At 36.6% G+C, this 24,331-nt stretch overlaps 1 protein-coding gene and 1 long non-coding RNA gene across 2 annotated transcripts in view; one reads left to right on the top strand and one right to left on the bottom strand.

Moving 5' to 3' along the window:
* LOC133541088 (uncharacterized) overlaps positions 1 to 24,331 on the top strand; it is a 131,231-nt gene that overhangs the window by 79,437 nt on the left and 27,463 nt on the right. The gene's annotated exons all lie outside the window — the stretch shown is intronic.
* LOC133541082 (cytochrome c oxidase assembly factor 3 homolog, mitochondrial) lies at positions 14,098 to 22,274 on the bottom strand. The gene is made up of 2 exons (XM_061884170.1): positions 22,070 to 22,274; positions 14,098 to 14,470 (listed from the first exon to the last, which is right to left on the bottom strand). Exons 1-2 carry the CDS (start codon positions 22,233 to 22,235, stop codon positions 14,364 to 14,366), a joined length of 273 nt encoding a protein of 90 aa, XP_061740154.1. The 5' UTR covers positions 22,236 to 22,274; the 3' UTR covers positions 14,098 to 14,363.

Raw genomic sequence — 24,331 nt, 5'->3', positions numbered from 1 at the left:
AGAAAAACTGAACGTTTGTACAAATTTATAATAAAAGTTGGAATTTTACTCAATAACCGTCACAATTTTACAAGAGAAACTTAATATTTTGTCAATGTTATGAAAAGAGTCGTGATTTTACTCGACAAAAGTCACAATTTTATAAGAAAATTTAATAATTTTGGTGATATTTTAATAATAATCGGAATTTTGCTTGGCAAAAATTATGACCGAAGTCATGATTTTACTCAAACAATTTTACTGTTTTACAAGAACAACAACATTGGCAACATTGTGATAAAAGACCGAATTTGATTTGATAAATGTCACCATTTTGCATTAAAAAAGTAATAATTTTACATGAAAAAGTAATAATTTTACGAGAAAATATTGCAATATTACAAAAACACAAATAATTTAAGAATTTGTTCCCAATTTTATAAGAAAAAAGTTGACACATTGTGAGAAAAAGACTGCTTTTAGTCAATTTAGTCATTGTTTTTTAATCTTCATTATTTACTTCAAGTTAATACAGTTTGTCTCTATATACATATTTATTTATTTAAAAAAAAATTAATTTTGGCCAAAGGGGGCGCACATTTCAATTTCTTACACACACTGGTTATTACATATGTTGGCCACAGCGGTAGCGCTTCCATTTTTTACACCCACTTGTTATATCATATGTTGACCAGAGGGGGAGCATTTTTAAAACCGACACAGTCAATTTGAAAAATCCCTCCCTCTTGGGACCACCCTCATTTTGATAGATTTCACCACCAGGGGTGCAAATGAGACACTCTATAATGGTTTTCTGTACTGGGACCATGATTTCGGTCCGAACTTGTTCACGGGTCCTCAAATGGAAGGTACTTTTTGTTGTTGATGTCTCAAGAAAGGTAGAAATACAAGCCCCCCCACACACACACACACACACACACACACACACACACGCACACACACATACACACACACACACACACACACACACACACACACACACACACACACACACACACACACACACACACACGCACGCTTACCCCATCTGTCGTGCAGGATGGAAAAAGCGGACTGAGTGAAGATGACGTTGTGTCCACATATAAAAGTGTTACTCCTCATCATTCAGAAATATGTCATATTTTGACACTGTATATTTTTTTATCAGAAACATTCTTCAACAATGAGTTAAAAATTTGGGAAAAACGTAGATCTTTTTTTTTTTGCAGCAGATTTAGAAAAACTCTAGAGCGCTGTTGATTGGTTCCAGACATGACCGCCATGAATTCTTTTAGCAACAATGTAGGATGAAGGCATGAAATAACAGCCTTTAATACCATATAGTCATGTGGCCCAGGCCGGGCCAATCAGAGGCCACGATACTGAACAGTGCCTTCTGATTGCTGTGGTCTTCTCTAGTGGCCATTACTACTTTGTATTGATGTTTTTGCTTTATTTAAACCAGTGGTTCTTAACCTGGGTTCGATCGAACCCTAGGGGTTCGGTGAGTCGGCCTCAAGGGTTCGGCGGAGCCAGTCAAAAAACACCCGACTCATCCATACTTGCCAACCTTGAGACCTCCGAATTCGGGAGATGGGGTGGGGAATTGAGGTGGGGGTGTGGGGGGGTTGGTGGTAGCGGGTGTGTATATTGTAGATTCCGCAAGGGATTCTGGGTATTTGTTACGTTTTATGTTACGGTGCGGATTTTCTCCCCAAATGTGTTTGTCATTATTGTTTGGTGTGGGTTCACAGTGTGGCACATATTTGTAACAGTGTTAAAGTTGTTTAATATGGCCACCCTCAGTGTGACCTGTATGGATGTTGACCAAGTATTCCTTGCATTCACTTATGTGTGTGTAAAAGCCACATAAATGATGTGAATGTGCTGACAGGCCGTTTGTATGGAGGAAAATTGGACGTGACGACAGGTTGTAGAGGACGCTAAAGGAGAATGGTTGCCCCGGGAGATTTTCGGGAGGGGCACTGGAATTCGGGATTCTCCCGGAAAAATCGTGAGGGTTTGGCAAGTATGGATTCATTGTGTAAATAAAAACTTTTCCATATCGGCGTTTTGCAGTACAGGTTCTTAAAAACAGTTTCTGTTTTATAGAGGATCTTTGATTAATGATTTTGCAATATAGGTTATAAAAAACAGCAGAGTGTTCCTGTTATACAGAGGATATTTGATTAGTGATTTTGCAGTACAGGTTCTTAAAAAACAGCTGATAGTTCTTGTTTTATGGAGGATCTTTGATTAGTGACTTTGCAGTACAGGTTCTTAAAAACCGCAAAGCATTCCTGTTTTATAGAAGATCTTTGATTAGGGATTTTGCAGTACAGGTTCTTAAAAACAGTGTCTGTTTTATAGAGGATCTTTGATTAATGATTTTGCAATATAGGTTATAAAAAACAGCAAAGTGTTCCTGTTATACAGAGGATGTTTGATTAGTGATTTTGCAGTACAGGTTAGAGAGTTTCCGTTTTATAGAGGATCTTGGACCAGTGTAAAGATATTGCCTGTGTTTTAATTTCTGACTATATTCTCTTGTAATCAATAAAGTATATTTTAATCCATCCTTTTTACAAATTTTGGTAATATATATATATATATATATATATATATATACACATTATGTACACTTGTAAAGAACATAATGTCATGGCTGTCTTGTGTTTGTAATAATTTTTACAACTCTTATTTTTTGTGATAGAGTGTATTGTGGCCAAACAGCTAAGTTTTTGTTTCATCTGACCACAAAACTTTCCTTCAGAAGGTCTTATCTTTGTTCATGTGATGTCAGATGAAACACACATTGAGCTGCTTGGCCACAATACCCAGCAATATGTTTGGAGGGGACAAGTGAGGCCTTTAATCCTTTAATGGTGGTAGTATTATGCTCTGGGAATGGCTAAATCAGGCTAGAATTAAGGTTTTAGAATGGCCTTCCCAAAGTCCTGACTTAAACATGTGGACAATGCTGAAGAAACAAGTCCATGTCAGAAAGCCAACACATTTAGCTGAACTGCACCAATTTTGTCAAGAGAAGAGGTCAAAAATTCAACCAGAAGCTTGTGGATGGCTACCAAAAGCGTCTTATTGCGGTGAAACTTGCCAAGGGACATGTAACCAAATATTAACATTGTTGTATGTTTACTTTTGACCCGGCAGATTTGGTCACATTTTCAGTAGACCCATCATAAATTCTTAAAATAACCAAACTTCATGAATGTTTTTTGTGACCAACGTGTGCTCCAATCACTCTATCACAAAAAAAATAAGAGTTGTAGAAGTGATTGGAAACTCCAGACAGCCATGACATTATGTTCTTTACAAGTGTGTGTAAACTTTTGACCACGACTGTATATATTTGCATATTTGTTACAGCAGGGGTGTCCAAAGTATGGAACCCTGGGGCCATGTTTGGTCCACAGCTTGTTTTATTATTAACCCTCGGCATAGTGCAAAACCAGACCACTTCATTATTAATGAGCTATTTTATTAGCTGTTCCACTGTTGTCGCCTACTATACAACACACAGCTTAGTTGTTGATGTGCTGTTCAAATACTTTAGCATCTTTAACGTACACAATGTATCATGTGTATTTGTGAAAAAAAAAAAAAACTTAAAATGATCAATATATTATACAAACCATACAAATACTTTCTTCTTTTATATGCCATTTATTATTGTCATATTTTATTCATACTTTATATACAATTTATTTTGTATTTACTATATTATTTAAAGTTAATTGTATGTTTTTTTTTAAAGGGGAACATTATCACAATTTCAGAAGGGTTAAAACCAATAAAAATCAGTTCCCAGTGGCTTATTTTATTTTTCGAAAGTTTTTTCAAAATTTTACCCATCCCGTAATATTCCTAAAAAAAGCTTTAAAGTGCCTAATTTTCGCCATCTGTGAAGCCACCGTCCATTTTCCTGTGACGTCATCCAGTGATGCCAATACAAACAAATGGTGAATAGCACAGCAAGATACAGCGACATTAGCTCGGATTCAGAATCGGATTTCAGCGGCTTAAGCGATTCAACAGATTACGCATGTATTGAAACGGATGTTTGGAGTATGGAGGCAGATAGCGAAAACGAAATTGAAGAAGAAACTGAAGCTATTGAGCGAATAGCTATTGACGCTATTCGGCCTTGTCTGCCTTAGCATCGCCGGTAAAATGTGCAGACAAAACGATCGGAAGTTTCGCATCTTGTGACACAGGATCAACTTAAATCCGTCGATTGGTAAGTGTTTGTTTGGCATTAAATGTGGGTGGAGGGAAATGCTGGATGCAAATATAGCTACATATGTACATAAATCTAGCCTAAATAGCATGTTAGCATCGATTAGCTGGCAGTCATGCCCCGACCAAGTATGTTTGATTAACACATAAGTCAATAACATCAACAAAACTCACCTCTGTGATTTCGTTGACTTTATCGTTTGAAATGCATCTGCAGGTTATCCATACATCTCTGTGCCATGTCTGTCTTAGCATTGCCAGTAAAATGTGCAGACACTCCGGCACATTCGATGGGGGTCTGGCGGCAGATTTCTTTGACTTTATCGTAGGAAATGCATCTGCTTTGAGTGTCGCAGGATATCCACACAATCTTGCCATCTCTGTAGTAGCATAGCTTTCGTCGGTAAAGTGTGCGGAACAAACGACTGACCATTTCATCGGCTTTCCCCACACCCTCGTATTTTCGACACCATCCATCCATCTTCTTCCGCTTATCCGAGGTCGGGTCGCGGGTGCAACAGCCTGAGCAGGGAAACCCAGACTTCCCTCTGCCCAGCCACTTCATCTAGCTCTTCCTGGGGGATCCCGAGGCGTTCCCAGGCCAGCCGGGAGACATAGTCTTCCCAACGTGTCCTGGGTCTTCCCCGTGGCCTCCTACCGGTTGGACGTTCCCTAAACACCTCCCTAGGGATGCGTTCGGGTGGCATCCTGAGCAGATGCCCGAACCACCTCATCTGGCTCCTCTCGATGTGAAGGAGCAGCGGCTTTACTTTGAGTTCCTCCCGGATGGCAGAGCTTCTCACCCTATCTCTAAGGGAGAGCCCCGCCACACGGCGGAGGAAACTCATTTCGGCCGCTTGTACCCGTGATCTTATCCTTTCAGTCATGACGCAAAGCTCATGACCATAGGTGAGGATGGGAACGTAGATCGACCGGTACATTGAGAGCTTTGCCTTCCGGCTCAGCTCCTTCTTCACCACAATGGATCGGTACAACGTCCGCATTAATGAATGCGCCGCACCGATCCGCCTGTCGATCTCACGATCCACTCTTCCCTCACTTGTGAACAAGACTCCTAGGTACTTGAACTCCTCCACTTGGGGCAGGGTCTCCTCCCCAACCCGGAGATGGCATTCCAGCTGTTTCCGGGCGAGAACCATGGACTCGGACTTGGAGGTGCTGATTCTCATTCCGGTCGCTTCACACCTGGCTGCGAACCGATCCAGTGAGAGCTGAAGATCCCGGTCAGATGAAGCCATCAGGACCACATCTGCAAAAAGCAGAGACCTAATCCCGCGGTCACCAAACCGGAACCCCTCAACGCCTTGACTGCGCCTAGAAATTCTGTCCATAAAAGTTATGAACAGAATCGGTGACAAAGGACAGCCTTGGCGTAGTCCAACCCTCACTGGAAACGTGTTCGACTTACTGTCGGCAATGCAGACCAAGCTCTGACACTGATCATACAGGGAGCGGACCACCACAATAAGACAGTCCGATACCCCATACACTCTGAGCACTCCCCACAGGACTTCCCGAGGGACACGGTCGAATGCCTTCTCCAAGTCCACAAGGCACATGTAGACTGGTTGGGCAAGCTCCCATTCACCCTCAAGAACCCTGCCGTATTTTGAACACATCTCGTCCAATTTCTTGCCACTTTCGCATCTTTGGGCCAGTGGTGCGACTTGAATCCCTCCCTGTTAGTGTTGTTACACCCTCCGACAACACACCGACGAGGCATGATGTCTCCAAGGTACGTCAAATAGTCGAAAACACGGAAAATAACAGAGCTGGGACCCGGTGTTTGTAATGTGTTTGAGAAAATGGCAGCTTTATTACCTAAGTGACGTCACGTTCTGACGTCATCGCTCCGAGAGCGATAAACAGAAAGGCGTTTAATTCGCCAAAATTCACCCGTTTAGAGTTCGGAACTCGGTTAAAAAGATATATGGTCTTTTTTCTGCAACATCAAGGCGTATATTGACGCTTACATAGGTCTAGTGATAATGTTCCCTTTTAACTGAAATATTTCATGAAAATGGGATATTAATTAAATGAAACAATGTATGTTAATTAGAAGTGTGCATCATACTGCATGTACTCTGTGTTTACATAGTGTACACACTTACTGTACTTTTGGTTTCATCTCAAGGCTGTTAGACAGGGTTTTAGATCCAGGCTCTCAAGTTCCGGCGCACCAAAGTCATCCAGTACAGCTCTGGTGCACCTTTCCCAAATCGAAGCCTGGAACTGTCCGACATGTTTTGGTGCGATGAACAACTGATGAATGAATGTCAGTCAGTAATTTACAGTCAGCCGTGGTTGACGTCATCAAACGTGTTGACGTTTAAGTCCGTTTTCATTTTTCTCTCCTTTGCTTCTCCACCTGTCTGTGCCTGCCTCCAGCATTCCACCATCTATCTGCCCACCTCCCATTTTACTCATTTGTTATTTTCATTTCTGCAGCCAATGAAGTCAATCCAATCACTCTTCAAAGGTTTTACTGGTAGAACTCAGGCTGCCAGGGAGGGGGGAAAAATCAGCTCGGACAATATTTTTGTCTGAGCTGGAGTTACACAACAAAAGAGTCCAACTCAAGGCCCGGGGGCCAGATAGGGCCTTTCACTTTGTTTTATTTGGCCCTGGAAAGCCTGGAAATAATATGTATTAACAAAGTACTGTAACTTTTCTTACTAAATGTATTATTTATTTCTATTTTGGGAGGAAAAGTATATATGTACTCCATGTAATCGATTGCAAATGATGTTAACTTAAATGTAGTTTAATTATGCAAAAATACCTTATCAAACATTGAAATTATTTTAAAAATATTAGTAAATACTAATAATAATGAGTGCAAAGCAAGTCATCCATCAAATTGTGCAATGTAAAAGTAGCAATAGATTTCATAGTAAAATTGTGAAATTTACTGTGTTTTTCCAGCTTTTTTCTCTAAATTAAAAAAAAAACTGTACTTTTTTTTTACTGTAATAAACTGTGGTGCCGTTTTGGCATTTACAGTAATACACCGAAAAATCTACAGTTGTTGATTTGCCGTAAAAAAAAACAACTTAAAAAACAGACAAACTGGCAGCTCAGGTGCCTAAATTTTACTGTAAAATTGCAGTTTTTTTATTTACAGTAAAAAACAAATGTAAATGTTACGGTAAAATTCTGGCAACTGAGCTGCCTTTTTTTTTTTTTTTACCATAAAGACAGCAGGATTGTTTTTCCATTTACAATAATAGACACTATTGTAACTTACCATATTATACATTATATTTAAAAAAAAAAATCTACTAATAAAATGCATTAAAAAATTGTGTAATTACAGTATTCACTGTTAGAAGCCGCCCTCTGGGGCCAAACATAACTGCGACACCACTGCTCTATAACATCAGGGGCAAATAAATGACATCATTTTTTGTACTATTAGCATTAGTTGTTTCACCTGTAACACAAAAAGATAGTTCAACATATATTTAGCATTTATTTACCTACAATTCATTGTGTTTAGCATCTTTGATGCACAAAATGATGAAAACCAAAGCAGTTTTTTCCCACAAGAAAACATTGAGATCCAAGAACTCGATCCAGGAACCCACAAGTATGAACAAAAAACACATTTAAAAAAAGAAAGAATACCGTATTTCCTTGAATTGCCGCAGGGCATATAGTATGTGCCTGCCTTGAATTACTGCCGGGACAAACTCGCTTCCCAAAATAATTAGCGCATGCTTAGTATTACCGCCTGACATCATTTTCAAAATGGAGGAGGCTGATTTCAATACCGGTAATTTGAAATCGCATAAAGGGAAGAAGATTAAGAGCTTTTCAGTAGGATTTAAGGTCCAAGCTTACATCACACCCAAATTTTTACTGCATGCCTTTGGTAAGTGCCTGAGTGAGAAAAGGTTTTAAAATAATTAGCGCATACTTACTTTTACCACATGCCTTTGGTAAGCGCAGGAGTGAGAAGAGGTTTTAAATTAATTAGCGCCCCGGCGGCAATTCAAGGAAATACAGTATATAATTTTACATGCAAAAAACAATAAGAAATACATAGAAAATGATCAAGGAAATTGTTCATGAACAAGTATTGCTGAACTTCTTTATCAAATTGCTATTTTTGCAGTGGTAGTTTTTTTTTGTTTGAAGTTGAAGCAGATTTATTGACTTTAGAAGAAGTTGCTATGTGTTTTAACAATAGAACATATTTCCTACGGACACGTATTTGTTTTTTTAAAGTATGTTACGAGCATCAACAGTACAAAACAGTGCACAGATAAACAAAATGTTAAATCCTTCCTCCCATCCAAGCACCACTCCACCTAGAAAAAAATGAAAAAAAGGTTAAAAAAAAGAAGTAAACAACAATAGTCTAACAATAAGAATACAACAAAAAGCAAAATAAAAACGAATTGAAATTAAAACAATAAGAAACATGTTATGAAAATAATCCCTTTACAAAATCAAAGAGGGAAATTATATTTCAACAAAGTGAGTTTAAATTATTAATTTGCAGTTGTAATATAGTGAAAAAAGGCACATTCTATGGAACTTTCATCCCAAAAAACCCTACTAAAAGTGGTGTGTACGAAACCCACTGTAGAGTCAGCCCTCATTTATCAGTTAATTGTTAACACCATGACAAGTGAATTTGTAGAAATGATCTACAAATCCAATGTTTTCATACTAAGAGCATTAAAAACCTCTTAAATCTTGTAAATCTTCTATATAATAATGAAGTAACACCCACATTTGACATTCCTTTGAGCCAATATAGTACACATAAGAGACAATATTGTCATGACTAGACTGACCACACGGGCGGGACTGTCCGGGCTGGGTTTCTTAAATGCTTCAAATGTCCGGCATTTTAAGTCAGGGTTGCGTGTATTTTCAACATATGTACAGGGTTAAGAAGGGATTATACAACAAAACAAATTGCGAAGGTGTGCGCGCAGCAGAATTCGTGAGGGCGAGGCATAGAAAGTGAGATAGTGGATCGGCTGTTAATCAAGGCATATTTGGTCAACAGCCAAAAAGGTCACACTGAGGGTGGCCGTATAAACAACTTTAACACTGTTACAAATATGTGCCACAGTGTGAACCCACATCAAACAAGAACGACAAACCCATTTCGGGAAAACATCCGCACCGTTACACAACATAAACACAAAAGAACAAATACCCAGAAGCCCTCGCAGCACAAACTCTTCCGGGACGCTAAAATATACAAACCCCGTTTCCATATGAGTTGGGAAATTGTGTTTGATGTAAATATAAACGGAATACAATGATTTGCAAATCCTTTTCAACCCATATTCAGTTGAATATGCTCCAAAGACAACATATTTGATGTTCAAACTGATAAACATTTTTTTTTTTTGCAAATAATCATTAACTTTAGAATTTGATGCCAGCAACACGTGACAAAGAAGTTGGGAAAGGTGGCAATAAATACTGATCAAGTTGAGAAATGCTCATCAAACATTTATTTGGAACATCCCACAGGTGTGCAGGCTAATTGGGAACAGGTGTGTGCCATGATTGGGTATAAAAGCAGCTGTCTTTTTACACCTAATTTTTGCTGCACTCCTGCTGTGTAAGAGTTGTGCGTCCGTGCAGCGATCCGAACGTGTAAAAAGATGTCTGTCTGTCCGTCTTGTCTTTCCCTCTACTCACCACTAGGTGGCGCCTTGCACCCACCCACTCACACTCACGTAGGTGTTAGAGGCAAGAACAATAGACTTTCTGTACATACCGAGTTCATGTCGTATCAGCAGTTGTCAGAAGTATTTTGTTGTGACAAATATGGGCGGAGAGGATGGCGTTTCCTCCGACGAGGGGGCGGGGCTTCCTTAGGGATAGGGTGACTGCGCTAGAAGGAGCCAGATGAGATACTCCACATTCACGCAACTTCCTGCTTGACATAGGTTAACTCTTAGCATGCTAACATTAGCATGCTAACTTTTTCGGCTATCCACCCATCCGTTTTCTACCTTTTGTCCCTCTCAGAGCCGTAGAGGTAGCTGGAGAATTTTACACTTTTTTTTTTTTTGCTAATTCTGCACCCGTACACCTTAGAGCAGGGGTCGGGAACCTTTTTGGCTGAGAGAGCCATACAAGCCAAATATTTTAAAAAGTACATCCGTGAGAGCCATATAATATTTTTTTAAGACTGAATACAACTAAATGCGTGCATTTTTAAGTAAAACCAACATTTTTAGAGTATAATAAAAAAAGTCTCTAATTCTTTTTTATAACACCGTTATTCTGAATCGAACCAACAATAAATAAAATACTTCTTACCATTAATGTGACTTCTTGAACAGGTGCGGTAGAAACCAGATGGATGGATTAAAATGCATGAGAATGTTTTATATTTTGAACGTTATTTTTGAGACTGTGACTACCAGCAGAATTATTCATTACTTGAGCAATGTCAGCTAAGATTTATCTGAGAGCCAGATGCAGTCATCAAAAGAACCACATCTGGCTCTAGAGCCATAGGTTCCATACCCCTGCCTTAGAGTCATACAATTTATCATGTGGCACATGCTAACTATTAGCATGTTAACCACAGCATGCTAACTTTTTAAACTATTTTTGAAACCGTTTACCCCACAGTCACTCAACTTCCTGCTAACATTAGCATGCTCACTTTCTCAGCTAATTTCAATTTTTTTTTTTTTTGCTAATTCCGCACCCATACACTGTAAAGAGTCATATACCTTGGTATGTGACACATGCTAACTGTTAGCATGCTAACCTTAACATACTAGCGTAGCATGCTAACTTTTTTTTTTTTTTTTGCTAAAACCGGTCCACAGGTGATCTGGGGGGGTCAGGAAACAAATGCAAGCAGGAAGTCAAATGAAAAATAAAGGCACTGCTGAGAAAATAATAGAAAATACAAGAAGCTAATAATAATGTACCTGCTGTCCTGTGGGATCATCACACTGTGGTGGACATTAGCGATTTACAAAACACATCAATGGAGAAAAGAGATGAGAAAGAGAAAAATACGTTTTGCAGCATGCGTTTATTTGGAAGTAGCGGGGGTATATATTGTAGCGTCCCCGAAGAGTTAGTGCTGCAAGGGTTTCTGGGTATTTGTTCTGTTGTGTTTATGTTGTGTTATGGTGCGGATGTTCTCCCGAAATGTGTTTCTCATTTTTGTTTGGTGTGGGTTCACAGTGTGGCGCATATTTGTACCAGTGTTAAAGTTGTTTATACGGCCACCCTCAGTGTGACCTGTATGGCTGTTGATCAAGTATGCCTTGCATTCGCTTGTGTGTGTCTGTAAAAGTCGCATATATTATGTGACTGGGCCGGCACGCTGTTTGCGTGTAGGAAAAGTGGATGTGACGACAGATTGTAGAACACGCTAAGGGCAGTGCCTTTGAGGCATGCACCAAATATTGTTGTACAGGTGGAAAGCCGGAGAAATTCGGGAGAATAGTTGCCCCGGGAGATTTTCGGGAGGGGCACTGAAATTTGGGAGTCTCCTGGAAAAATCGGGAGGGTTGGCAAGTCTGCCTTACGGAAAGTTTAGTCCTTTGACGGCCTTACGTATTATGTATTGACTCCAGCATCTTTACTGTACGACATGTATTTTGTAAACAGACATATTAGGCAAAGCATGTTTATTTATTTGTGGTCATGAGCTTTCGTTTATGACCGAAAGGACAAGATCACGGGTACAAGTGGCCTTAGAGATAGGGTGAGAAGCTCTGCCATCCGGGAGGAGCTCAAAGTAAAGCCGCTGCTCCTCCACATCGAGAGGAGCCAGATGTGGTGGTTCGGGGATCTGGTCAGGATGCCACCCAAACGCCTTCCTAGGGAGGTGTTTAGGGCACGTCCGACCGGTAGGAGGCCACGGGGAAGACCCAGGACACGTTGGGAAGACTATGTCTCCCGGCTGGCCTGGGAACGCCTCGGGATCCCCTGGGAAGAGCTGGACGAAGTGGCTGGGGAGAGGGAAGTCTGGGCTTCCCTGCTTAGGCTGCTGCCCCCGCGACCCGACCTCGGGTAAGCGGAAGAAGATGGATGGATGGACATTTAGTTATAGAGCACAAAGTGCTTTGCAGAAAATTCAAGGAAAGCAAAAATATAAAATCCCAATTCAAATTAAAATCAGAAAATCGTGACAAAAACAATCACAATTAAAAATGAAATCAAATACTTTCAGCTGTCACATGCATAAAGAAAGTGTTTGTTTTAATACGTTTATCGAAAACGCAATAGACCAACACTTTTATTGTAAAATTGTCAAACGTCAGGATGCAGTCACAATAAGCACATCTGCGTGTGCCAGGATCTTTAGCCCGTTTGACGGAGTTGGCTTTTGATTGATTGATTGAAACTTTTATTAGTAGATTGCACAGTACAGTACATATTCCGTACAATTGACCACTAAATGGTAACACCCGAATAAGTTTTTCAACTTGTTTAAGTCGGGGTCCACGTTAATCACTACATGGTAGAAATATAAAAAAAAACAATCACAAGCGCCCTCTGGTGGAGGGAGCTTAAAAAAACAATATATACACGTGGCCTGTTTTCCACCAATCAAGATCGCCACACTGCGGCGCCAATACGGAAGTTAGTCTGACCAATCAGATCACTCGGTTGATTATGTGGCGCGCTGCGACACACGTCTGTCTTTACCACTCACGAATTCAACACTCTTATTATTTGTAGGACTATGTCGTCCTCTGGCGGACACTTCGGAAGTTACAACGGTTTATCGTGATTGACATTACTAATTGCGAATTCGCTCATTTTAATAAGAGTAAAAATGGTCATCAGTTTTATTTGACATATACTAGGTTCCTTTATTTAGATTACATTAAAAAAAAATCTTACACTTTTATTGGGGGTGAAAAATGTAAATATATTATTAGTCCACATATTAATACACTTTTATTGGGGGTGAAAAATGTAAATATATTGTTAGTCCACATATTAATACACCATGTTTGTCCCGGTGATCTAATTCACATTTTAATATCAACAATACCATTAATTACACTAGAAATTATACTCACATTACAAGGTACCTTGTGGAGGAATAATAGTAGATTATATGTACCGTATTTCCTTGAATTGCAGCCGGTGCGCTAATTAATTTAAAACTTCTTCTCACTCCTGCGCTTACCAAAGTCATGCGGTAAAAGTAAGCATGCGCTAATTATTTTAAAACCTCTTCTCACTCCAGCACTTACCAAAGGCATGCGCTAATTATTTTAAAACCTCTTCTCACTTTGGCACTTACCAAAGGCATGCGGTAAAAATAAGCATGCGCTAATTAATTTAAAACATCTTCTCACTCTGGCACTTATCAAAGGCATGCGGTAAAAGTAAGCATGCGTTAATTATTTTAAAACATCTTCTCACTGCGGCACTTACCAAAGGTGTGCAGTAAAAATGAGTTTGATGTAAGCTTGGACCTTAAATTCTACTGAAAAGCTCTTAATCTTCTTCCCTTTATGCGATTCCAAATTGCCGGTATTGAAATCAGCCTCCTCCATTTTGAAAATGATGACAGGGGAAGTGTCACTCGTGACATCACGAGTTTGACCAGGCGGTAATACTAAGCATGCACTAATTATTTTGGGAAGCGAGTTTGACCAGGCAGTAATTCAAGGCAGGCGCATACTGTATGCCCTGCGGCAATTCAAAGAAATACGGTATTATGTATTCTCTTTAGTGGACTACCATGTGTAATACTTTGAGATTATTTCCTGCATTTGCAAGATTTTAGGTTTGTATAATCAAGACAAGGAAACATGTTATGTCTTATTTCATGGTAACACACATTAGACACAAAAGACTACTATGACAACGACGTTGTTTTTCCTTGCAAAGTTCTTTATTGAGTGTTTCCACTGACTAGTCATCAAATAATACAACACCAACAAGCAACATTCTGCAAAATTGACACATTTTAGGTGGCGCTTGTTAGGCTTTACTCTCACATTGTTCAAGATTTCACTGAAAACTTGATCCAATGGCTGCGAGTTTGGCAGCCATCAAATATGTTGTGTGCAACAGTAATGATTAAAAAAAAAAAAAAAAGATAATATTCTTGTTTCACACAGGGCTGTTCCGTGTCCTTAAGAGTTGGTGCCAGTCCGTGGTCCTCTGATGATGTGGATCCGGGCTTCATCATCTATTTCATCCAGGATTCTCTCCTGTTTGACGGACAAGATGGTGTAGCTAACTGGACACGTGCATGTCAAAGGAAAACAAACAGCAACTTTGCATCTTGCTTATATCCTTGCAGGGATTTACACCGCATCACTCAAACCAGGCGGGGGCCAAATTGGGGTCGTAAAACAAAACTAATACGTTATTAATGAGACGTATTGGAGCTGCCGGCGGGGGAAATAATCGATTTTTAGATGCATCGGAATTCGGACATGGACGATTACAAAATCGATGAGTAAAAGTCCATAATAGATTTACTTATTGTAAATAAAGTAATGCAGGAAGTTGTAAACTGTGGCTAATGCAGCAAGATGCCTCATTGAGAGATCTGACCAGTTCTTTATTTTAAGGCCCTTATGTTCCAGTTTTACACACATTTCCTTTGATTTAATACATGAGAATTATTGCAACTGTCTCTTATTACAAATACAATGTTTTTTAAAAGTCGCAAGTGATATAGGATTATTTAGTAACACAAAAATAAATGTAAAACTGCACTGATATACATGAATTAAAGATGCATCAATAATATATGTTTTATCAAATCATAATAAAATTGTGAGGTGCCCAAAGATTAGCTGCAGTTATTGATTATTTTCAAGTGATTAGTTTGTTCAATTGAGTAATTGATCAAACAAACTTAATAGCCCTAAGGTGTATTTTTAGAAAAATAGTTCAACGAAACAGATTTTTCTGCTTGCCAAAACCATGAGGGATGTTAATCTCTCAACAACTCACGATTCAAATCGAGTCAACACGTTTTTTTAATTCCGACCGGTTCATGCGATATATTTGGTGTTAGAATTCTAATACAAGTTTTAAAAATAGGTTAGAACAGGGGTGTCAAACTCAAATACAGAGTGGGCCCAAATTTAAAACCGAACAAAGCCACGGGCCGACGTTGAACAAATGAACCTTTTGATAGGGACCCAAACAAGTTTTGCATTGAATATTGAACAAGCAAGGCTTATATAACTTTATAGTGACATGCAAAATCGAGTTTGAAATAATAATAATAATTAAAAAATATCAATGGCATATCAAATAACATCTAAATAAAAATTGAATGCCTCTTTTCGAAGGCGGGGTTGAGGTGAACAGGGTTTGGTGATAGCTGAGGGTGTATATTGTAGCGTCCCGGAAGAGTTAGTGCTGCAAGGCGTTCTGGGTATTTGTTCTGTTCTGTTTATGTTGTGTTACGGTGCGGATGTTCTCCCAAAATGTGTCATTCTTGTTTGGTGTGGGTTCATAGTGTGGCGCATATTTGTAACAGTGTTAAAGTTATTTATACGGCCACCCTCTTGTGACCTGTATGGCTGTTGACCAAGTATGCTTGCATTCACTTGTGTGTGTGTGTGTGTATAAGCCGCATATATTATGTGACTGGGCCGGCATGCTGTTTGTATGGAGGAAAAGCGGACGTGGAGACAGGTTGTAGAGAACGCCAGAGCAGAGGTGGGTAGTAACGCGCTACATTTACTCCGTTACATCTACTTGAGTAACTTTTGGGATAAATTGTACTTCTAAGAGTAGTTTTTATGCAACATACTTTTACTTTTACTTGAGTGTATTTATAAAGAAGAAACGCTCCATTTATCTACAATCAGCTCGTTCCTCGCTACTTTTTTTAAATCGATCTGTTAATGCACGTTTTGTTTGTTTTGATTTTGTCAGACACGCATTCAAAGTAGGAACTACGCATGCCTGCGTTTCACCAATCAAATGCAGTCGATGGTGATGTTGGACCAATCAAACAAAACCAGGCGGTCACGTGACCGTCACACGTCGAATCCGACCTAAAAAAGTTGAAAAACTTATTGGGGTGTTACCATTTAGTGGTCAATTGTGCAGAATATGTACTGTACTGTGCAATCTACTAATAAAAGTTTCAAATCAATCAATCAAAAGTGTAGAGGAAAAAAGACACGTTTTATTTCAACCGTACTTCCCATCACAAGCCTAAAGACTGATCGCACAGTTCCTGTCTTCACAATAAAAGCGCCGCTCCATCGCGCCTGCGCTAACAAAATAAGAGTCTCCGAAAGCCAGCGCAAACAAGCGAGCAAGCTACGGAGTTTGCCGCCAATGTATTTCTTGTAAAGTGTATACAAACGAATATGGAAGCTGGACAAATAAGATGCCAAAAACCAACGACTTTCATGTGGTATTAGACAGAAAAGAGGAACTTTTTTTCTCCTCCATTTGAAAATGTGGACATTATCAGCACTATACTGTCTGATTCCAATCAATGCAAGTCATCAGAATCAGGTAATACACCAACTTATATTCTTGTCTTCATGAAAAATAGGAATCTATATGTTAAACATGCATGTATATTCATTAAAACACCTTTAACATTTAAACAAAAACGGCAAAATAAAAAACTATAAATGATATACTGTATATATAAATGAGGTAGATCACCTCGACTTGGTCATTTATTAAGTAATTGATAAACGTTGAAAAACTTATTGGGGTGTTATCATTTAGTGGTCAATTGTACGGAATATGTACTGTACTGTGCAATCGACTAATACAAGTTTTTATTTGTGTGTATAAATGATATGTGTGTGTATGTATATATGAGGTAGATCACCTCGACTTTGTCATTTACTAATTAATTGATAAACGTTGAAAAACTTATTGGGGTGTTACCATTTAGTGGTCAATTGTACGGAATATGTACTGTACTGTGCAATCTACTAATACAAGTTTTAATCAATCAATCAAATCAATGAATGCCTACTGAGCCTATGGTGCTGTTAAGTTATTGTGGCTCAATTTGCCTTAATTTTTTTATTTTAATGTACTATTATTTAATACAAGTTTTAATCAATCAATCAATCAATCAAATCAATGAATGCCTACTGAGGCTATGGTGCTGTTAAGATATTGTGGCTCAATGTGCCATTTTTTTTAATTTCATTTTAATGTACTATTATTTAATATATATTATTGTTTTAGTTGCTTAAGAGATATTCCTGGCTCTGAATTTGCTCATTGCTATTTTTATGTTTTTGTGCATTATTTGTTCGAGTAATCAGGTTACTTATCAGTTACTCAGTACTTGAGTAGTTTTTTCCCAACATACTTTTTACTTTTACTCAAGTAAATATTTGGGTGACTACTCCTTACTTTTACTTGAGTAATAAATCTCTAAAGTAACAGTACTCTTACTTGAGTACAATTTCTGGCTACTCTGCCCACCTCTGCGCCAGAGGCAGTGCCTTTAAAGCCCAACCCAAATATTGTTATCCGTGTTGAAATTCGGGAGGGGCACTGAACTTCGGGAGTCTCCCGGGAAAATCGAGAGGGTTGGCAAGTAAGAGTGTTAGCGGTGAAAGCGGTGTTACTACTGCGGGCCAGCTCTAATGTTAATTTGATATTGCCTCAAGGGTCAAGTGAAATTACACAAATTCATAAATTTGTCCCACGGGTCAGAGTTTGACACCCATGAGTTAGAGGTTAAAAAGATTGGCCTCAAAAGTGCATTTCTAAAAACAAAAACAAAAACATACTCTTTGGAAAAAAAAAAGTTTTATGAATCGATTTAGATGTAATATAAACCATTGTTTTTAACCCAATAAGTAATTATTTCTTTCTAAACAGAGCACATCAACATTGAAATAGCTTTTTACCTAATAAAAAAATCACGGTGAAACAGGGGTTAGTGCATTTGCCTCACAATACAAGGGTTCTGAGTTCAATCCCAGGCTCGAGATCTTTCCATGTGGAGTTTGCATGTTCTCCCCGTGACTGCGTGGGTTCCCTCCGGGTACTCAGACTTCCTCCCACCTCCAAAGACATGCACCTGGGGAATGCAGCTGAGATAGGATCCAGCACCCCCCGCAACCCCGAAAGGGACAAACGGTAGAAAAATGGATGGATGGGGGAAAAAATGTCGACAAATATCACAGCACCCACACACCACCGCTCTCATGTGTGCTCCTTTGCAGTGGATGTGTGGAAACAGTCTAATGTGTCGCTTCCGTTAATTCATACTTTTTTCTCATCAAGTTAATCATTGCAGTATAATTACAAATAACATTAATTAACTTTGTCCCCTGTGACACAAAAGGTGTTAACTGTGATAAGAATATTCAAAAGTACACACTATTTTGAATTTGACAAGATCCAAAATACTTTTAATTGCACATAAAAAATGTCCTATGCACTTAAATCAATGATTAATACATTTTTAAATTGAATAATATATTTTAACAGCAAGCTTCAGAAACACCGCAAGTTCAAATGGGGATTAAATGGCTTTTGTGCTCAATAAAATAGACTTGAGCTTCTAAAACAGTATTTGCCACAAATTCCACTCGGCAGATTTACAGAAAGCCATACTTCTACTAAAATAGTAAAAGTGGTAGATGGAGTGTTACATCACATTACTTCTACTAAAAGAGTAAAAGTGGTAGATGGAGTGTTACATCACATTACTTCTACTAAAATAGTAAAAGTGGTAGATGGAGTGTTACATCACATTACTTCTACTAAAAGAGTAAAAGTGGTAGATGGAGTGTTACATCACATTACTTCTACTAAAAGAGTAAAAGTGGTAGATGGAGTGTTACATCACATTACTTCTACTAAAAGAGTAAAAGTGGTAGATGGAGTGTTACATCACATTACTTCTACTAAAAGAGTAAAAGTGGTAGATGGAGTGTTACATCACATTACTTCTACTAAAAGAGTAAAAGTGGTAGATGGAGTGTTACATCACATTACTTCTACTAAAAGAGTAAAAGTGGTAGATGGAGTGTTACATCACATTACTTCTACTAAAAGAGTAAAAGTGGTAGATGGAGTGTTACATCACATTACTTCTACTAAAAGAGTAAAAATGGTAGATGGAGTGTTACATCACATTACTTCTACTAAAAGAGTAAAAGTGGTAGATGGAGTGTTACATCACATTACTTCTACTAAAAGAGTAAAAGTGGTAGATGGAGTGTTACATCACATTACTTCTACTAAAAGAGTAAAAGTGGTAGATGGAGTGTTACATCACATTACTTCTACTAAAAGAGTAAAAGTGGTGGATGGAGTGTTACATCACATTACTTCTACTAAAAGAGTAAAAGTGGTGGATGGTGTGTTACATCACATTACTTCTACTAAAAGAGTAAAAGTGGTAGATGGAGTGTTACATCACATTACTTCTACTAAAAGAGTAAAAGTGGTAGATGGAGTGTTACATCACATTACTTCTACTAAAAGAGTAAAAATGGTAGATGGAGTGTTACATCACATTACTTCTACTAAAAGAGTAAAAGTGGTAGATGGAGTGTTACATCACATTACTTCTACTAAAAGAGTAAAAGTGGTAGATGGAGTGTTACATCACATTACTTCTACTAAAAGAGTAAAAGTGGTAGATGGAGTGTTACATCACATTACTTCTACTAAAAAAGTAAAAGTGGTAGATGGAGTGTTACATCACATTACTTCTACTAAAAGAGTAAAAGTGGTAGATGGAGTGTTACATCACATTACTTCTACTAAAAGAGTAAAAGTGGTAGATGGAGTGTTACATCACATTACTTCTACTAAAAGAGTAAAAGTGGTAGATGGAGTGTTACATCACATTACTTCTACTAAAAGAGTAAAAGTGGTAGATGGAGTGTTACATCACATTACTTCTACTAAAAGAGTAAAAGTGGTAGATGGAGTGTTACATCACATTACTTCTACTAAAAGAGTAAAAGTGGTAGATGGAGTGTTACATCACATTACTTCTACTAAAAGAGTAAAAGTGGTAGATGGAGTGTTACATCACATTACTTCTACTAAAAGAGTAAAAATGGTAGATGGAGTGTTACATCACATTACTTCTACTAAAAGAGTAAAAGTGGTAGATGGAGTGTTACATCACATTACTTCTACTAAAAGAGTAAAAGTGGTAGATGGAGTGTTACATCACATTACTTCTACTAAAAGAGTAAAAGTGGTAGATGGAGTGTTACATCACATTACTTCTACTAAAAGAGTAAAAGTGGTAGATGGAGTGTTACATCACATTACTTCTACTAAAAGAGTAAAAGTGGTGGATGGTGTGTTACATCACATTACTTCTACTAAAAGAGTAAAAGTGGTAGATGGAGTGTTACATCACATTACTTCTACTAAAAGAGTAAAAGTGGTAGATGGAGTGTTACATCACATTACTTCTACTAAAAGAGTAAAAGTGGTAGATGGAGTGTTACATCACATTAATTCTACTAAAAGAGTAAAAATGGTAGATGGAGTGTTACATCACATTACTTCTACTAAAAGAGTAAAAGTGGTAGATGGAGTGTTACATCACATTACTTCTACTAAAAGAGTAAAAGTGGTAGATGGAGTGTTACATCACATTACTTCTACTAAAAGAGTAAAAGTGGTAGATGGAGTGTTACATCACATTACTTCTACTAAAAGAGTAAAAGTGGTAGATGGAGTGTTACATCACATTACTTCTACTAAAAGAGTAAAAGTGGTGGATGGAGTGTTACATCACATTACTTCTACTAAAAGAGTAAAAGTGGTGGATGGTGTGTTACATCACATTACTTCTACTAAAAGAGTAAAAGTGGTGGATGGTGTGTTACATCACATTACTTCTACTAAAAGAGTAAAAGTGGTAGATGGAGTGTTACATCACATTACTTCTACTAAAAGAGTAAAAGTGGTAGATGGAGTGTCACATCACATTACTTCTACTAAAAGAGTAAAAATGGTAGATGGAGTGTCACATCACATTACTTATACTAAAAGAGTAAAAATGGTAGATGGAGTGTTACATCACATTACTTCTACTAAAAGAGTAAAAGTGGTAGATGGAGTGTTACATCACATTACTTCTACTAAAAGAGTAAAAATGGTAGATGGAGTGTTACATCACATTACTTCTACTAAAAGAGTAAAAATGGTAGATGGAGTGTTACATCACATTACTTCTACTAAAAGAGTAAAAATGGTAGATGGAGTGTTACATCACATTACTTCTACTAAAAGAGTAAAAGTGGTGGATGGTGTGTTACATCACATTACTTCTACTAAAAGAGTAAAAGTGGTAGATGGAGTGTTACATCACATTACTTCTACTAAAAGAGTAAAAGTGGTAGATGGAGTGTTACATCACATTACTTCTACTAAAAGAGTAAACGTGGTAGATGGAGTGTTACATCACATTACTTCTACTAAAAGAGTAAACGTGGTGGATGGTGCGCTACATCACATTACTTCTACTAAAATAGTAAACATGGTAGATGGAGCGTTACATCACATTACTTCTACTAAAAGAGTAAACGTGGTAGATGGAGTGTTACATCACATTACTTCTACTAAAAGAGTAAAAATGGTAGATGGAGTGTTACATCACATTACTTCTACTAAAATAGTAAACATGGTAGATGGAGTGTTACATCACATTACTTCTACTAAAAGAGTAAACATGGTAGATGGAGTGTTACATCACATTACTTCTACTAAAAGAGTAAACATGGTAGATAGAGTGTTACATCACATTACTTCTACTAAAAGAGTAAAAGTGGTAGATGGTGTGTTACATCACACGCAGTGTACTGAAGGACGCAGTCTAGCAAGCAACCGACATGAAGGATACACATTCCCACGACAAACGCACCAATACAGAAAGCAGTCGCCAGATTCCTGCTGCGGATCCGCGCTGCATTTGTCTTCCAGTAATCGAAGTGTTGTGGGCGGAGAAGAAACTGCTTCTCTGCTGATGTTGCTGGCTTAGCCGAGCCTTCAGCTCCTTCACCCGCCATGGCTTGTTTGGCTTATCCCACTGCCGCGCAGGGCGATGACGGAGTTCCTTTTAAGAGTTCTGATTGGCTGAAAGTGGCTCGTTTCTATGTGGCTGAGCGAGTAAACAGGTCGGTGATTGGCTAGTTTGTTAACGTTATTGTTTGTACGCTGTTGAATAAGAAAACAATAACGATATTCTAAAAATAGTTTGCCATGTACAAATGTTACAAAATAATATATATATATATATATATACATACATGTATATATATATGTAAATTAATATGTATATATGTGTGTGTGAATATATATATATACACACATGTATATATATACATATATATGTATGTAAAATAATGTGTGTAAATATATATATTTATATATATGTGTGTAGTTATATATATATAAATATATTTATGTGTGTAGTTATATATATAAATATATTTATGTGTAGTTATATATATATAAATATATTTATGTGTGAAGATTATATATATATATATATATATATATATATATTAGGGGTGGGCAAATTAATGCGTTAATTATGAGTTAACTCATCAATCCATTAACGCTGACAATTATTTTATCGCACATAAATATGTGTATATACGTATATAAATGTGTATATATATATATATGTATATATATATATATATACACACTTTTTATTATATATATACATATATACACTTATATATATATACACATTTATATACGTATATACACATATTTATATACATATATACACACATACATATACACATATATAAAAATATATTTATATATATATATACATGTATATGTATGTATATAAATAAATATGTAGATACATATACACATACCTATATATTTACAAATATATTTGCATAAATGCAGATGTATGTAAATATATGTATATACATATATGTATATATACATGTACATGTATACATACATATATATATACATACATTTACAGTATTTACCTATATACATATATATGTATACGTACATATATATACACATATATGCATATCTAAACTGTATATATATATATATATATACAGTACATATATACACAATGTATACATACATGTATACACATATACATATACAAACATATATATACATACATACACATATTTATATACATATACACACAATGCATATACATTTATATATGTACATACACATTTATATACATATATAAAAATATATTTATACATATATATGTATATACATATACACATACCTATATATATACAAATATATATGCATACATGTAGATGTATATGTATGTAAATATTTACATATATATGTATATATACATGTATATGTATACATACATATATATATATACATTTACAGTATATACCTCTATCCATATATATATATTTGTATATATACATGTACATGTATACATACATATATATACATACTTTTACAGTATTTACCTATATACATATATATACACATATCTAAACTGTATATAGATATATATATATATATACAAATAATGTATACATACATATATACACATATATATATATACAAACATATATATGCATATATATACATACATACACATATACACACATATTTGTATACATATACATATATAAAAATATATTTATACATATATGTATTTATATAAATATATATGTATATGCATATACACATACCTATATATATACAAATATATATGCATACATGTAGATGTATATGGATGTAAATATTTACATATATATATGTATATATACATGTATATGTATACATACATATATATACACATATATATACATACATTTACAGTATATACCTCTATCCATATATATAAATATATATATATGTGTATACATACATATACATATATATACACATACATACATATCTAAACTGTATATATATACACATATACAGACATAAATATATATATATACACACAGTACATATATACACTTATACAGACATTTATATATATATACAAACATATATATCCATATATGCATATACATATGTACATACACATATATATTTATTCATATACACACACATATATACATATGTATATACATGTCTATATACATATACACACATATCTATGTATATATATATTTATATAAGTATATACACA

Source organism: Nerophis ophidion, linkage group LG23 (assembly GCF_033978795.1).
Source record: "Nerophis ophidion isolate RoL-2023_Sa linkage group LG23, RoL_Noph_v1.0, whole genome shotgun sequence".
In the NCBI taxonomy this organism is placed as follows: Eukaryota; Metazoa; Chordata; class Actinopteri; order Syngnathiformes; family Syngnathidae; genus Nerophis; species Nerophis ophidion.
This window is presented reverse-complemented; position numbering and strand designations above follow the sequence as displayed.

Excerpts from the sequence above, each read along its gene's own strand:
- LOC133541082 (XM_061884170.1), bottom strand. The coding sequence starts at position 22,235 with ATGGCGGGTGAAGGAGCTGAAGGCTCGGCTAAGCCAGCAACATCAGCA. Across the intron at positions 14,471-22,069 it reads TGCGTTTGTCGTGGGAATGT|TTAGCTACACCATCTTGTCC; the intron begins GTATCCTTCATG and ends GCACGTGTCCAG.